The 17,639-nt window shown below is 45.3% G+C and overlaps 1 protein-coding gene across 1 annotated transcript in view; it reads left to right on the top strand.

Annotated features, from left to right (window-relative positions):
• Window positions 1-17,639, top strand: part of LOC143793822 (uncharacterized) — a 102,264-nt gene that overhangs the window by 80,988 nt on the left and 3,637 nt on the right. The window contains 2 exon segments of the mRNA XM_077280796.1: window positions 16,153-16,473; window positions 17,137-17,575. Coding sequence (XP_077136911.1) covers window positions 16,153-16,473; window positions 17,137-17,575 — 760 coding nt within the window.

The raw sequence follows: 17,639 nt of genomic DNA, 5'->3' as shown, positions 1-17,639 counted from the left end.
TCTTGGGAAAATCTACGATGAACCTGACAGAATGGCTCTAGCAGAATCTAAGATACGCACTATTCGCCAGGGGGAGCAAGTTGCAGAGGAGTACTGTTCTGAATTTCGTCGCTGGGCGATTGATACACAATGGAATGATCCAGCATTGCGGAGTCAGTTTATACATGGGATTTCTGGAAGGGTTAAAAAAACCCTTCTGATGTATGAGACTCCTACTTCTCTAGATTCCGCTATGAGTCTGGTTGTCCGCATTGATCGCCGTTTACGTCAGGGGGAGCATGAGACACCGCCTATGGGAGAGGGTTTAGGTTCACGTGAGGTTGCTGCAGGTGAGCCCATGGAACCTATGCAAATCGCAGGGTTATCACATGTGAAGCGTCGAGTCCCTGAGCTCAGGAATCAGGGAGCCTGTTTTTACTGTGGTAAAACTGGTCATTTTGTTAACATCTGTCCTGTGCTGTCTAAGAAAAACGCAACGGTGGAAAACTTCTAAGCTCAGAGGGTGTGGAGGAGACCAATCTGAGCTTATGTATATCCTCCATGGTGGTTTCTCAATGCATGCTCCATGCTAAGGTTTTTATCGCTGGCAGTGAGCTGCCAATTACTGTTTTTGTGGATAGTGGTTCAGCCACAAATCTCATTGATGAGAAGTTTGCGCGCACAGCAGGTTTTAGGATTGAAAAACTGTCTCATCCTATCCGCGTGGTCACCATCAATGCTGCTCCTCTCTCACAGGGAGAGATTACTGAATTTGTGGCTGAGGTGAAACTCCACATTGGAGTTCTACATTCCGAGCGGGTTACATGTAAGGTGCTCAGGAATCTTCCTGTCTATGTACAACCCGGTTATTGACTGGAAAACTCAGGACATAATTCAGTGGAGCGAGTTCTGCCAGGAGAATTGCCTGGCCACATTTGTGGCTGCGGTGACTTCAAGCGTTCCGGAGTCACTTCTGGATTTTGTGGATGTGTTCTCTGAGAAGGGTTGTTCAGATTTGCCACCACATCGTCCCTATGACTGTTCTATCAGGTTTAAACCAGGGGCCAAATTGCCTAAAGCAAAGATGTTTAACATCTCCGGTCCGGAGAGACAAGCGTTAAAAGATTACATTGCTGAAAGCTTGAGCAAAGGGCACATCAGGCCGTCATCCTCGCCGGTGGCAGCAGGGTTCTTCTTCGTGAAGAAGAAAGATGGTGGATTACGCCCGTGTTTGGATTTCAGGGAGTTGAACCAGATTACGGTTCGTGATCCATACCCTATGCCACTGATACCAGATTTGTTCAACCAGGTGGCAGGTGCTAAGTGGTTTACCAAGCTTGACCTCAGGGGGGCGTACAACCTCATAAGAGTCCGTCAAGGTGATGAGTGGAAGATGGCTTTTAATACCCCTGAGGGTCATTTTGAAAATTTGGTGATGCCATTTGGGTTGACTAACGCACCTGCAGTGTTCCAACATTTCATCAATGATGTGTTCTCGCATGTTTTGGGGAAATTCGTTATCGTGTACCTAGATGACATTCTCATATATTCTTGCGACAGTGATGCTCATTTAGATCATGTCAGGCAGGTGTTACAGCTTCTCAGAGAGAATAAGCTGTATGCTAAACTTGAGAAATGTGTATTTTCTGTTCAAGAGTTTCCTTTCTTGGGTTATATTGTGTCTGCTTCTAGTTTTAAAATGGACGCCGCTAAGGTGCAAGCGGTGCTGCATTGGGAACGTCCTGATAACCTGAAAGCACTTCAGCGGTTCCTTGGGTTTTCTAACTACTATAGGAAATTTATCAAGGATTTTTCCATCATTGCTAAACCGCTAACTGACATGGCTAAAAAGGGTACCAATTTCTCCGTTTGGCCTGAGGCTGCTGTGCGCGCATTTGAATTTCTTAAGAACAGTTTTGTTTCAGCCCCCATTCTTGTGCAGCCAGACGTATCAAAACCCTTTGTTGTGGAGGTCGATGCGTCTGAGGTTGATGTGGGGGCGGTACTATCTCAAGGCTCATCTTTGAGTGGTTTGCGTCCGTGCGCCTATTTCTCCAAGAAACTGTCGTCTGCCGAACGTAACTACGATATCGGCAACAGGGAGTTGTTGGCAATTAAGTTGGCCTTTGAGGAATGGCGACACTTCTTGGAGTGGTTGGTACATCAGGTAACTGTTATTACCGATCATAAGAATCTGCTGTATTTGGAGTCAGCCAAGCGTCTGTCCCCCAGGCAGGCTCGCTGGGCATTGTTTTTCATGCGGTTCAATTTTGTTGTCACTTACAGACCGGGGTCTAAAAACACTAAGGCGGATGCTCTGTCCAGGTGTTTTCCGGGGGGAGAACCTCGGGAGGATCCAGTACCCATCCTCCAAAAGGGTGTTGTGGTTTCGGCTCTCACTACCGAGGTTGAGGCTGAGATTGCCGAGGCTCAGGAGGAGGTACCATCTGAGCTTCCATCAACAAATCTTTTGTACCGCTTCATCTCTGCTTAAAGGTTTTGGCGGAGCATCATGATGCTGTCCTGGCTGGCCACCCAGGGGTTAGAGGTACCTTGGAGTTGGTGTCACGTCGGTTTTGGTGGCCCAAGATCCGACAGGACGTGGTCTCATACGTGTCAGCTTGTACCACGTGCGCTAGGGCTAAGATGCCCTGCTCCCGTCCTGTTGGCACACTACTTCCTCTTGAGGTACCTAGTAAGCCGTGGACGGAAATCTCCATGGATTTCATCACTGATTTGCCCTCATCAGCTGGGAACACGGTCATCTTGGTGATTCTTGATCGGTTTTCTAAAATGTCGCACTTTGTGTCTTTGCCTTCGTTGCCTAATGCTAAGAATCTGGCTCAGGTATTTGTGCAGGAGGTGGTCAGACTTCATGGGGTTCCGTCTGACATCGTGTCTGATAGGGGGTCTCAGTTTGTGGCAAAATTTTGGAAAGCATTTTGCTCACGGCTGGGGATCAAGTTGTCTCATTCTTCGGCATTTCATCCTCAGTCAAATGGTCAGACGGAGCGTATGAACCAAAATTTGGAACTGCACTTACGCTGCTTTGTCTCTGATAACCAGGAGGAGTGGTCTACCTTTCTTCCTTTGGCTGAGTTTGCCATCAATATTCACCGCCAGGAGTCATCTGGGGAGTCTCCGTTTATTTGTGTTTACGGGCTACATCCTCAATTTTGTACTTTGAGTCAGAGGGGCTCTTCCTGCGTTCCGGAGAAGGACCACTTAGGAGCACAATTGTCATCAGTCTGGTGGAGAGTTGAACAGCGCCTGTTGAGTGTGGGTGCTAGGTACAAACGTGTGGCTGACAGTAGGCGTGTGCAAGGTCCGGACTTGAGTGTGGATGACTGGGTGTGGTTATCCACAAAAAACATAAGACTCAAAATACCATCCCTTAAATTGGGTCCCGGGTTTATTGGTCCATTTAGGGTCACCGCCGTCATTAACCCAGTAGCGTACCGATTGGAGCTGCCTACGGTGTATAAGATACACAACGTGTTCCACAGGTCTCTTCTAAAGAAGGTGGTGGGTTCTGTGGACGGGGCACCTATGCCACCTCCAGTCTTGGTGGATGGTAATTTGGAGTTTGAAGTCTCCAAAGTGGTTGACTCTCGTGTAGTGCACCGCACTTTACAGTACTTGGTACACTGGCGTGGTTATGGGCCTGAGGAGAGGTCCTGGGTACCAGCCTCGGACATTCATGTGGATCGGCTGGTCAGGTTTTTTCATCGTCGCCATCCAGGCAAGCCAGGTCCTATAAGCCGTGAGGGCCCTGGGGTCCCTCATAGAAGGCGGGGTACTGTCATGTCAGACGCTGTTCAGACCAGGTCGTTCGACAGACAGCGGTAATTCCGCTTTTGACCACTATTTGCTCATTGGCGTCGGCTAGATTTTATCTAGCTGTTCTGGGGTTAATTTACCTGATCCTCGGATTGGAAGCTGGGCCATGCCCATTGCCTTTAAATAGCTCTCCTGACCATTGGGCGTCGCCGATTATAGCTTCTGTCTTGTGCGTTGTTATCTCGGTCTGGAGTGGAGAGCTGGTTGCTGGAGATTCGTTGCTGGTGGTGTATTTTCCTTTGTCTTATTTACTCCTTCCTATATTTGTATTTATTTTGCCCTGCACATTTATAGTGTATTCCAGAGTGACTGCGGCGTGGTGTATATTTTCCTTTATCCTTGTCTGTGCTAACTGTTGGTATTGGTGAATTACATCTTCACTGGGTGGTGGGCTGAGGTTTTCAGCCTAGGATTTAAACAGGAGTCAGGGCGAGGGTCGAGGCCTGGACATGCACACCATCAGTGTAAACTCCAGGTAGAGGGTCAGTCAGGATTTCCCTAGTCGGAGGGAAATTGCAGGGGCCCGGGTTATTAGCTCTCACTCACCTAGTCTCCCCTTGACACAGCCGCTTTGACTTCTATCTTACCAACTACGAGGCCTCTAATATCAGTGTCTTGCCTTATCTTCTCTATCAGGGTCTCCATTACCATGATGAAGAGGACGGGGGAAAGAGGACAGCCCTGTCTGGTGCCATTTCGTATACTAAAGGGCTCTGAGAAGATCCCATTCACCCCGACTCCGGCAGTTGGTTCCACGTAAAGGAACATGATAGCATCTATGAAAGGGGGCGGGAAGGCAAATTTTTGCAATGTGCAGACGATGTATTGCCAACTGATCCTGTCAAACGCTTTCTCAGCATCTGTTGAAAGGATGGTTAGTGGAGTTTTGGTTCTCTTTGCATAAGAAATGGCGTGGAGGACCCTAACAGAGTTGTCTTTGCCTTCCCGACCCCTCACAAAACCCACTTGATCAGGGCGAATAATCTCACCCAGAATTCCATTGATTCTTGAGGCTAGTGTCTTAGCCCACAGTTTTAGATCGGTGTTAAGCAACGAAATGGGATGATAGTTACTACATAGGCTATCGTCTTTCCCCTCTTTTGGAATAATGGCGATGTAGGCTTCCAATGCCTGGCGAGGAGGGGTCTTCCCTTCAAAGAAGGAATTAAAGAGATTTACTAGGTGGGGGAGGAGAATTTCAGAAATTTTTTTGTAGTAGCCCACTGGGAAACCGTCCTGACCAGGAGCCTTACCAGTGGGGGTAGTTCTTAAGGTGTCTTCCACTTCTTTTAGGGTAACTTTAGCAAGAAGAGTGTTACAGTCTTTAGGGGAAATTGTCGGGAGAGAGAGAGGGGCTAAGAAATTTTGAATTTTTGTTGTGGCCGTTGACCAGTCTTTCATGTCGTCAGAGGGGGACAAATTATAGAGGGATTCATAATATTGGCGAAAGGTCTCAGCAATTTCGTTAGAGTCCACAACTCTCTTATTTGTCCTAGTAAGAATATTTTTTATGAATTTCTTCTCTTTTTGCTGTTTAAGCATCCGTGTAGTGAGCTTGCCACTTCTGTTACCATGCATGTAGAAGCGATGTCTGCAGTACATGGACAGTTTGGCTGATTTCACGTTTAATAAGTCTTTGAGTTTATTACGAAGGGAGATAAGTTCCTGGTGAGACTTAGTCGATCTAGTGGATTTATGAGTACGTTCTGATATATTGATTTGATGAAGAAGAGACTGAATTTCTTTGTTTCTCTGTTTTTTGATATATGAACTTAGTGAAATAAGTTCCCCTTGTGTGTTTCCCAAATGATGGGTGTAATTTGGTCAGTATTAATATTTTCATCGAAAAATCATGAAATGGTGGTTTTTAAACCATTCACGTGCGTTGGATTATCAAGCAGTGATTCGTTTAGCTTCCAGGTGATGGTGGCTTTAGGTAAGGTGGAAATAAATATCGCAAGGAAAACAGGGGCATGATCCAAGATTGTAATTTCACCGATACGGGATGATTTGATTAAATGAAGAGCTCGGGATTGCACAAGTAAATAGTCTGTTCGATGATATGAATTATGTGGAGGTGAGAAGAAAGTGTAGTCTTTTGTGGTAGGGAAGAAGCTACGCCAAGGGTCTATTAACTGTATGGAGTTTAGTTTGTTTAGAAATTTTTGTCGCAATTTTTGGGATATGGTGGAGGAACCACTAGAAGCATCTATGCCGGGTTGTAGCGTTAGATTTAGGTCACCGCCCACAATCTGCAGCCCTTCTTTGAAGAGTTGGAGAGTGTCTAGTGTTTTTATAAGCCAGTGGGTTTGGTTAGAGTTGGGGGCGCATAAGTTAGCTAAGGTTATTTTCATGTTGGCCAATAGGCCTTTTACAAAAATGTATCTGCCTTCCGAATCTGCCAAACTATCCCCAAACGTAAAGGGAAGTCTCTTTTTAAGCGCTATGCTCACTCCTTTGGATGCGGAAGAGGAGCAGCTATTGTACCAAGTGGGAAAGGATGAGAATTTCATATTCGGAGCTCTCCCCACTTTAAAATGTGTTTCTTAAAAAAACGCAATTTGTGCTATTTGTTTCTTTAGCAGTGAGAGAAACTGATTACGCTTTGTAGGGGAATTGAGACCCTTTACATTAAAGGATGCTACCGTGGCCGAGCCCGCATCAACCCGACTAGTCGCCATCAATCCTTTCCTCGAGGTCCCTCATCACATCACAGAGCCTCAAAAAACAGCAAAACAGGGTAAATAACCATATTTGCACAAAATGACACTCGCCCATCGCGGGGTGGGGGGGGGGGGGGTGTGCAGGTACCCAAACATAGGCAAGATAGTTCAAGTGGTGGTATTTGTAAGGAAAAAAAATATCCAAAAAGACAAGCATAAAGAAGGGAATTATTTCCGAAGAACCATTAGAACAAAAAAAACCTAATCAATCATTTGCAATCAACAAGCAATCTAAAGAATATAACATAAACATCGAAAAACTTCACTTGTTCAAAACACTGGGCCTATAAAACAATGAAAGAGAGACCAAGTAAAATTGTGTAGCCGAAAAAGAACAGTGCACTAGAAAACAGACTACAAAAAAGGTCCCCTACTAAATATAAATCATCACACTGTTTTAGAGAGATCAAATGGGGTGGATTTTAGAGACAGATTTTTTCGGCTTAGGGGAGGCGTGTTTCTTCTTGACAGACCATTCCTGTGGCTTCGTCAGCTGAAGGAGGCTTAATCCCGTGTCAACTGGCATCCAGGAATGAATGTCTATTGGTGTGATGTCAAGAACTTTCCAAGCGCTTTCCAAGTCTGCAGGGGAACGTATTGTGATCTGACGATTGCCCATTGTGATAGCGAGACCGAAGGGATAAAGCCACTTGTATATCAAGCCTCTTGATCTGAATTCTGTTAGAAGGGGTTTGAGAATCCGCCTCTTTGCGAGAGTGTATGGGGCGAGATCTTGAAAAATTTGTAGTTGGGAGCCTTCATATGAGAGACTGTCATGTTCTTTTGCACTGGTTAATATGGCTGCTGTGTCAACAAAACTCAGGAGGCCACATATGATATCTCTTGGTTGGTCATTCTGTTTCGGCTTGAGTTTGAGAGCACGGTGAACTCTTTCGATAACAATTAGGTTGGCTCTCTCTTTGCCAAGAAGGTTAGAGAAAATTTCTCTGGAGACCTTGTCCAGGGATTCGCGAATACCTCTCACCCTGATATTCTTTCTCCTGCTATGATTTTCCTGATCCTCTGCAGCCAGGAGGGCCGTGTTTAGCTGGTGTTGTTGTTGAAGGAGTTGGTCTTGTAAACAAATTATTGCATCTGTCGCTTCCGCGTTAGCCGATTCCAGGGTCTCCACTCTCTGACCCATTTGTTGTATGTCTGCCCGCAGACCAGATATTTCCTCCAGGAGCAGTTGCATGCTTTGCGACAGCAACTTCTTCATAAAGGCTCTGGAGATTGGTAGAGAGTCCTCCAAGGTAGATTCGCAATCTGATCCCTCCCCGCTGGAGTCTGAGTCTCCCAGATTACCAGATTATCAGGGGAGAAAGGTCTCTTACATGATTTTTTGAAGGGGTCTGTGGTACATCAGACCTCTTCTTAAGATATTTATCGAGGTCACCATGAGTGTTGCATTTCCGGTTCTCCGTTAGAGTTTTAATCGTATTTTTATCACGCTCTTTGTTTGTTTTGCCCATGTTGAAGCTTTTGACGGCGTGAAGTGCGATGATCACCACTTGAACTTTCAGAAAAGAGTTAGTTGTCCATTCTTGTGTGTAGAGCAACTTTTTATAAATTTAGCAATAGGTGTCGCCCCTGTGTTGAGGCATTTTTGGTTATAATGGAAGTCCAGAAGAGAAAAAAAACCCTAAATATAATTATGAAAAGAAAAAGAAAAAAAAAACAAATAAAAAAGAAAGGAAAAGGATTGAGGTCTAACAGGAAAAATAAGCTGCAATTCCCTTATGCCACCATTAGGTGGCAGTATAATACCACCAAGTAGCTTCTTTATTGTTGGCTCCTATGGGCTGCATTCATGAAAGGGGGTTTTATCCCTGTTAATATGAGAAGTGATTTGTAGTAGTCTGAGCAGCAGGTGTCACTCTTGCGTCAGATTAGGGCTGTGGTAGGCATCCAAAAAAAAAAAAATAATATGGAGGAAAAAAAAGAAAAACTAAATAAAATAAAACTAAAGAGGGATGGAGCTCAGTGGTCTTGAGCAACAGTCAAGTAGTCACACTAGGGTTGTTTATATTTGTTCTGAGTGGGAAGGAGTTAACAGCACAGCCAACAGTGACTGACCTTGAAAATGGTGCTTGTCTTATGGGGCATTTATGTGAGGAGAGGACCGCTCCTTAAGGAGCCACTTTGCTCCAGCCGAGGTGGTGGAGGGACCCGATGTGTTGTGTCTCTTCCTGGTTGTTGTGCAGCAACCCAGTGCGCTGTCAGCAGTCGCTGAGGGGGGGGGGGAGAGGGCGCTTCCCGCCTTTTCACTAGTCACACTGACGGCCGCAGGAGGGAAAGATAGTGCCGGCCTCGTGGAAGGTCCGGTAGGAGGGGGGCCCCGCCCCGACCGCAGCCTCTCACCTCCAGGCAGAAGAAGAAGGGGCCTCTGTCCGCTCCAACTGTCCACCTCCTCCTCTCCTCCGCACTCTTCCCAGGCACCGAAGCGGATCCTCACCAGCAGGACAGCTCGTCTCAAAGTTCAAGGTGCCGCCACCTCACCGCCGCAGGTAGGCTCGTTCCACCGTATCGCACTCGCGGTCAGGTGTGGACGGCGTCCCCACGAGGTTTGGCGTATGCTTCAGCCGAGTGCCGTGTTAAGGGGGAGATTTGCACCGCTGGTATGGCGAGGTCGGGGCCAGGCCCTGGACTCACCGGGCTCTCACTCGCAGTCACCCCGGTATACGTTCCTTTAGGGTTCAGTGACTTGCCTCAGGAGTCACCGCTGTGGTCACTCTCTCTTAAGGTGTTGTTTGGTGCAGTTCTCAGGTGTTTTCTGGTGCAGAAAAGATCTAATTAACATCAGATTTCAGCCTGGGGATGGGAGCTGATGAAAAGCACGTCTGTCTTAGCAGATTCCCAGGCCACGCCCCGACCATGATTTATTTTTCAACAGGACAATGACCCCAAACTCACCTCCAGGCTGTGTAAGGGCTACTTGACTAAAAAGGAGAGTGATGGGGTGCTACGCCAGATGACCTGGCCTCCACAGTCACCAGACCTGAAACCAATCGAGATGGTTTGGGGTGAGCTGGACCTCAAGTGAAGGCAAAAGGGCCAACAAGTGCTAAGCATCTCTGGGAACTCCTTCAAGATTGTTGGAAGACTATTCCCGGTGACTAAAGGTACCGTCACACTAGGCGATATCGCCAGCAATCCGTGACGTTGCAGCGACCTGGATGGCGATATCGCTGTATTTGACACGCAGCAGCGATCTGGATCCCGCTGTGAAATTGCTGGTCGCTGCTAGAAGGTCTGCACATTATTTGGTCGCTAGGTCGCCGTGTATCGCCGTGTTTGACAGCAAAAGCGACGATACCAGCGATATTTTACACTGGTAACCAGGGTAAACATCGGGTTACTAAGCGCAGGGCCGCGCTTAGTAACCCGATGTTTACCCTGGTTACCAGCGTAAAAGTTAAAAAAACAAACAGTACATACTCACCTGCGCGTCCCCCAGCCTCTGCTTCCTGACACTAAAGCGCCGGCCCTAAACTGAAAGTGAAAGCAACAGCGGTGACGTCACCGCTCTGCTGTTAGGGCCGGAGCTCAGTCAGCGTCAGGATGCAGAGGCTGGGGGACGCGCAGGTGAGCATGTACTGTTTGTTTTTTTAACTTTTACGCTGGTAACCAGGGTAAACATCGGGTTACTAAGCGCGGCCCTGCGCTTAGCAACCCGATGTTTACCCTGGTTACCCGGGGACCTCGGCATCGCTGGTCGCTGGAGAGCGGTCTGTGTGACAGCTCTCCAGCGACCACACAGCGACGCTGCAGCGATCGGCATTGCTGTCGCTATCGCTGCAGCGTCGCTTAGTGTGACGGTACCTTTACTCTTGAAGCTCATTAATAGAATGCCAAGAGTGTGCAAAGCAGTCATCAAAGCAAAAGGTGGCTACTTTGAAGAACATAAAATATAACACATAACGTCAGTTGTTTCACACTTTTTTGTTAAGTATATAATTTCACATGTGTTAATTCATAGTTTTGATGCCTTCAGTGTGAATGTACAATTTTCATAGTCCTATAAATACAGAAAAATCTTTAAATGAGAAGGTGTGTCCAAACTTTTGGTCTGTACTATATATATATATATATATATATATATATATATATATATATATATATATATATATATATATATATATATACATACACATATATATATATATATATATACATACACATTGCATTAGAATCTACATATATCCCTTACTAGGAGATGCACACTGTTTCTTTGATACACCGCAGTTGGAGTATATGTTGGAATAAGCAGCAGTTTGAGGGTTTTTTATACTTTTTAACCCCTTCATGACCCAGCCTATTTTGGCCTTAATGACCTGGCCGTTTTTTGCAAATTCTGACCAGTGTCCCTTTATGAGGTAATAACTCAGGAACGCTTCAACGGATCCTAGCGATTCTGAGAATGTTTTTTCGTGACATATTGGGCTTCATGTTAGAGGTAAATTTAGGTCGATAATTTCTGAGTTTATTTGTGAAAAAAAATGGAAATTTGGCAATTTCGCAATTTTCACATTTTGAATTTTTATTCTGTTAAACCAGAGAGTTATGTGACACAAAATAGTTAATAAATAACATTTCCCACATGTCTACTTTACATCAGCACAATTTTGGAAACAATTTTTTTTTTTGCTAGGAAGTTATAAGGGTTAAAATTTGACCAGTGATTTCTCATTTTTACAACAAAATTTACAAAACCATTTTTTTTAGGGACCACCTCACATTTGAAGTCATTTTGAGGGTTCTATATGGCTGAAAATACCCAAAAGTGACACCACTCTAAAAACTGTACCCCTCAAGGTGCTCAAAACCACATTCAAGAAGTTTATTAACCCTTCAGGTGTTTCACAGCAGCAGAAGCAACATGGAAGGAAAAAATGAGCATTTAACTTTTTAGTCACAAAAATGATTTTTAGCAACAATGTTTTTATTTTCCCAAGGGTAAAAGGAGAAACTGGACCACGAACATTGTTGTCCAATTTGTTCTGAGTACGCTGATACCTCATATGTGGAGTTAAACCACTGTTTGGGCGCACGGCAGGGCTTGAAAGGGAAGGAGCGCCATTTGACTTTTTGAATGAAAAATTGGCTCCAATCTTTAGCGGACACCATGTCGCGTTTGGAGAGCCCCCGTGTGCCTAAACATTGGAGCTCCCCCACAAGTGACCCCATTTTGGAAACTAGACCCCCCAAGGAACTTATCTAGATGCATAGTGAGCACTTTAAACCCCCAGGTGCTTCACAAATTGATCTGTAAAAATGAAAAAGTACTTTTTTTTCACACAAAATTTCTTTTAGCCTCAATTTTTTAATTTTCACATGGGCAACAGGATAAAATGGATCCTAAAATTTGTTGGGCAATTTCTACTGAGTACGCCGATACCTCATATGTGGGGGTAAACCACTGTTTGGGTGCACGGCAAGGCTCGGAAGGGAAGGCGCGCCATTTGACTTTTTGGATGGAAAATTAGCTCCAATCGTTAGCGGACACCATGTCGCGTTTGGAGAGCCCCTGTGTGCCTAAACATTGGAGCTACCCTACAAGTGACCCCATTTTGGAAACTAGACCCCCAAAGGAACTTATCTAGATGCATAGTGAGCACTTAAAACCCCCAGGTGCTTCACAGAAGTTTACAACGCAGAGCCGTGAAAATAAAAAATAATTTTTCTTTCCTCAAAAATGAATTTTGGCCCGGAATTTTTTATTTTCCCAAGGGTAATAGGAGAAATTGGACCCCAAATGTTGTTGTCCAGTTTGTCCTGAGTACGATGATACCCCGTATGTGGGGGTAAACCACTGTTTGGGCGCACGGCAGGGCTCGGAAGGGAAGGCACACCATTTGGCTTTTTGAATGGAAAATTAGCTCCAATCATTAGCGGACACCATGTCGCGTTTGGAGAGCCCCTGTGTGCCTAAACATTGGAGCTCCCCCACAAGTGACCCCATTTTGGAAACTAGACCTCCAAAGGAACTAATCTAGATGTGTGGTGAGCACTTTGATCCCCCAAGTGCTTCACAGAAGTTTATAATGCAGAGCCATGAAAATAAAAAATAATTTTTCTTTTCTCAAAAATGATTTTTTTAGCCCACAATTTTTTATTTTCCCAAGGCTAACAGGAGAAATTGGACCACAAAAGTTGTTGTCCAGTTTTTCCTGAGTACGCTGATACCCCATATGTGGGGGTAAACCACTGTTTGGGCATATGCCGGGGCTCGGAAAGGAAGTAGTGACATTTTGGAATGCAGACTTTGATGGAATGGTCTGCCGGCATCATGTTACGTTTGCAGAGCCCCTGATGTGCCTAAACAGTAGAAACCCCCCACAAGTGACCCCACTTTGGAAACTAGACCCCCCAAGGAACTTATCTAGATGTGTGGTGAGCACGTTCAACCCCAAAGTGCTTCACAGAAGTTTACAATGCAGAGCCGTGAAAATAAAAAAATCATTTTTATTTCCTCAAAAAAGATGTTTTAGCAAGCAATTTTTTATTTTTACAAGAGTAACAGGAGAAATTGGACCCCAATATTTGTTTCCCAGTTTGTTGTGAGTATGCTGATACCCCATATGTGGGGGTAAACCACTGTTTGGGCGCACGTCAGGGCTCGGAAGGGAAGTAGTGACATTTGAAATGCAGACTTTGATGGAATGGTCTGCGGGCGTCACGTTGCATTTGCAGAGCCCCTGATGTGCCTAAACAGTAGAAACACCCCACAAGTGACCCCATTTTGGAAACTAGACCCCCCAAGGAACTTATCTAGATGTGTGGTGAGCACTTTGAACCCCCAAGTGCTTCACAGAAGTTTATAACGCAGAGCCGTGAAAATAAAAAATAATTGTTCTTTCCTAAAAAATTATGTTTTAGCAAGTAATTTTTTATTTTTGCAAGGGTAACAGGGGAAATTGGACCCCAACAGTTGTTGCCCAGTTTGTCCTGAGTACGCTGGTACCCCATATGTGGGGGTAAACCACTGTTTGGGCGCACGTCGGGGCTTGGAAGGGAGGGAGCACCATTTGACTTTTTGAACGCAAGATTGGCTGGAATCAATGGTGGTGCCATGTTGCGTTTGGAGACCCCTGATGTGCCCAAACAGTGGAAACCCCTCAATTCTAACTTCAACACTAACCCCAACACACCCCTAACCCTAATCCCAACTGTAGCCCTAACCCTAATCACAACCCTAACCCCAACACACCCCTAACCACAACCCTAACCCCAACACACCCGTAACCCTAATCCCAACCCTAACCCTAATCCTAACCCTAATCCCAACCCTAACCCTAATCCCAACCCTAACCACAACTGTAACCCCAACACACTCCTAACCCTATCCGTAACCCTAACCACAAGCCTAATCTTAACCCTATTTCCAAACCTAGCCCTAATTCCAACCCTAACTCTAATTCCAACCCTAACCCTAAGGCTATGTGCCCATGTTGCGGATTCGTGTGAGATTTTTCCGCACGATCTTTGAAAAATCTGCAGGTAAAAGGCACTGCATTTTACCTGCAGATTTACAGCGGATTTCCAGTGTTTTTTTGTGCGGATTTCACCTGCGGATTCCTATTGAGGAACAGGTGTAAAACGCTACGGAATCCGCATAAAGAATTGACGTGCTGCAGAAAATACAACGCAGCGTTTCCGCACGGAATTTTCCGCACCATGGGCACAGCGGATATGGTTTTCCATACGTGTACATGGTACTGTAAACCTGTTGGAAAACTGCTACGAATTTGCAGCGGCCAATCCGCTGCAGATCCGCGGCCAATCCGCTGCGGATCCGCGGCCAATCCGCTGCGGATCCGCGGCCAATCCACTGCGGATCCGTGGCCAATCCGCTGTGGATCCGCAGCCAAATCCGCACTGTATGCACATGCCCTAACCCTAACCCTAACCCTACCCCTAACCCTACCCCTAACCCTAACCCTACCCCTAACTCTACCCCTAGTTCTAACCCTTGTTCTAACCCTAACCCTAGTGGAAAAAGAAAAAAAAATATTTTCTTTTTTTTATTATTGTCCCTACCTATGGGGGTGATAAAGGGGGGGTCATTTACTATTTTTTTTTATTTTGATCACTGTGATAGGTTTTATCACAGTGATAAAAATGTATATTGAACGAATCTGCCGGACGGCAGATTCGGCGGGCGCATTGCGCATGCGCCCGCCATTTTGGAAGATAGCGGCGCCCATGGAGAAAACGGACAGACACCGGGAGGCTCGGTAAGTATAAGGGGGTGGAGATCGGGGCACGGGGGGGGGCGTCGGAGCACGGGGGTGGCATAGGAGCACGGGGGAAGCGGACAGGAGGACGGAGGAGCGGAGCACAAGACATAGGGGAGCGGACCACAGATCGGTGGCTTGGGGGGGCGATCGGTGGGGTGGGGGGATCACATCAGTGTTTCCAGCCATGGCCGATGATATTGCAGCATCGGCCATGGCTGGATTGTAATATTTCACCAGTTTTTTAGGTGAAATATTACAAATCGCTCTGATTGTCAGTTTCACTTTCAACAGCCAATCAGAGCGATCGTAGCCACAGGGGGGTGAAGCCACCCCCCCTGGGCTGAAGTACCACTCCCCCTGTCCCTGCAGATCGGGTGAAATTGGAGTTAAACCTTTCACCCGATCTGCAGTGACGCGATCATTCCATGACGCCACATAGGCGTCATGGGTCGGATTGGCACAGGTTTTCATGACGCCTACATGGCGTCATGGGTCGGGAAGGGGTTAAAGAGAATCTGTCACCCCCTGGGACATTTTTCAGCTATTAATATAGGCATACAGGTAGTGGAAATGTTAATCTAGTCTTACCTGTATTCCTCATTGTTGCTATGTAGATGTGGAGAAACAGTTTTATTTCATTGTAATGATTTCTTCCAGGCTCTGGGGCATGTGTGACCTGGAACCATTCCCTGCCTCTGCTCTCCATTATACTACCACCTTCCTCCCATGCATGTCACACTGACCTGTGATATGTAGTTTTGATGCTTGAATCCCACACCGGAATCTTGCGCAGGCACCCTGCACTTCCTCAACAATCTGCACCTCTTCCTTCTTTCTATGGTCCAGTTCTTGTGCGCAGGGCCCAGCGCACAAAACGCTGAATACACTGACCATGGAAACAAGGAAAAGGTACAGATTGTCGTGCAAGTGCAGGGTGCATGCATGGGATTCCGGAGCCACAACTGCATGTCACAGGTTAATGTGATGTGAATGGGAGGGGGATGATAGTATAATGAAAGGCAGAGGGGGATTTGTTCCAGGCTCCGCACACCTCAGAGCCAGGAAGAAATCATTACCATAATTAAATAAAACTCTATTTCTACACATCTAAACAGCAACTATGAGGAATACAGGTAAGAGTAGGCTAACATTTCTCTTACCTTTATGCCTACAGTAATAGATGAAAAGTGTCCAAGGGGGTGACACATTGCCTTTAAATTTGGTATAGTTTGCTTGTTACATGTGCTGCAGTTTAGAAGTTTTCATTCAACTGTCCAACACTGAAAACTAAAGGACAAGAAAATGTAGTATGTGGTTTAATTCACTCATAACTGGTTCTTTCCATAATTTCCTTATATGTTTTTCATCAGGATTCTGATGACCCTCACACAATTGAAGCAATAATGCATGCGCTTGATCAAAACACTGATGGTGAAGTAGACTTTAAGGAATTTCTTGAACTTATAGCAAAAGTTGCTGTTGCTTATTTTCATGCTCTGAGGTCCAAGAAAGGCTGTCAAATATGTGCATCTCAAAACATTTTTAAGTCATTGATGTTCCCACAAATGTCAGAATCGATCCCCAGATCAGATCAAACACAAATATCAGAGTCAACTCATAAACAAGACACAACCAAGAAACATGATGGAACCCAGAAACACGAACCAATATCAAAACAAGATCAAATACAGGTTAAGGACTCCATTCTGAAAAAAGACCCAACCCACAAAAAAGATTCAACTCAAAAACATGATGCAAATGAGAAACAACTCTCAACTCAGAAACAAGAACAAACCCCAAAAGAAGAGTCAAAACAGAAGCAATTCCAAGCCCATAAACAAGACTTCGCCCAGACAAAAGAACTAACTCAAAAAGAAGACCCAAAACAAAAGGAACAACTAGCTCAAAACCCACATAAAATTCTAAAAGAGGACCCAAAACAGAAACATGAAATAACCTCCAAATTAGACCCACGCATTAAACAAGATCTAACCCAGAAACAAGATTCAACCCAGAAACCAGACCCAGAGCAGAAACTACTTACCCAAAAACAAGATGCAGTCCAGAAAAAGGAACAATCTCAGAAACAAGACTCAGACCAGAAACAAGACTCAGACAAGAAACAAGCCTCAACCAAGAAATCAGAAATGACCCAGAAACAAGACTCAACCCCGAAATCGGAAATGACCCATAAACAAGAGCTGACCCAGAAACAAGAGCAAACCCAGAAATCAGAAATGACCCAGAAGCAAGACTCAACGCAGAAACAAGAAAAGACACACAAACAAGACCTGATGCAGAAACAATACAAAACCCAGAAACAAGACTCAACCCATAAATCAGAAATGACCCAGAAACAAGACTCAACTCATAAATCAGAACCGACCCAGAAACAAGAACCAACCCAGAAACAAGAACCAACCCAGAAACAAGACATGACCCAGAAACAAGACCCGACCCACAAACAAGACATAACCCAGAAACAAGACTCAGCCCCGAAACAAGACTCAACCCAAAAATCTGAAATGACCCAGAAACAAGAACGAACCCAGAAACCAGAACCAACTCAGAAACAAGACTCAACCCAGAAATCAGAAATGATCCATAAACAAGACATAACCCTGAAACAAGATGCAACCCAGAAACAAGATGCAACCCAGAAATCAGAAATGACCCAGAAACAAGACATAACCCTAAAACAAGACGCAATCCAGAAACAAGACACAATGCAGAAACAAGAACCATCTCAAAAACAAGAGCCAACCTAGAAACAAGACTCAACCCAGAAACAAGGCACAACCCAGAAACCAGAAATGACCCAGAAACAAGATCTGACTCAGAAACAAATCATGACCCA

This window comes from Ranitomeya variabilis, chromosome 1 (assembly GCF_051348905.1).
Source record: "Ranitomeya variabilis isolate aRanVar5 chromosome 1, aRanVar5.hap1, whole genome shotgun sequence".
NCBI lineage: Eukaryota > Metazoa > Chordata > Amphibia > Anura > Dendrobatidae > Ranitomeya > Ranitomeya variabilis.
Note: the sequence above shows the minus strand (reverse complement) of the source record. Positions and strands in the feature narration are given on the sequence as shown.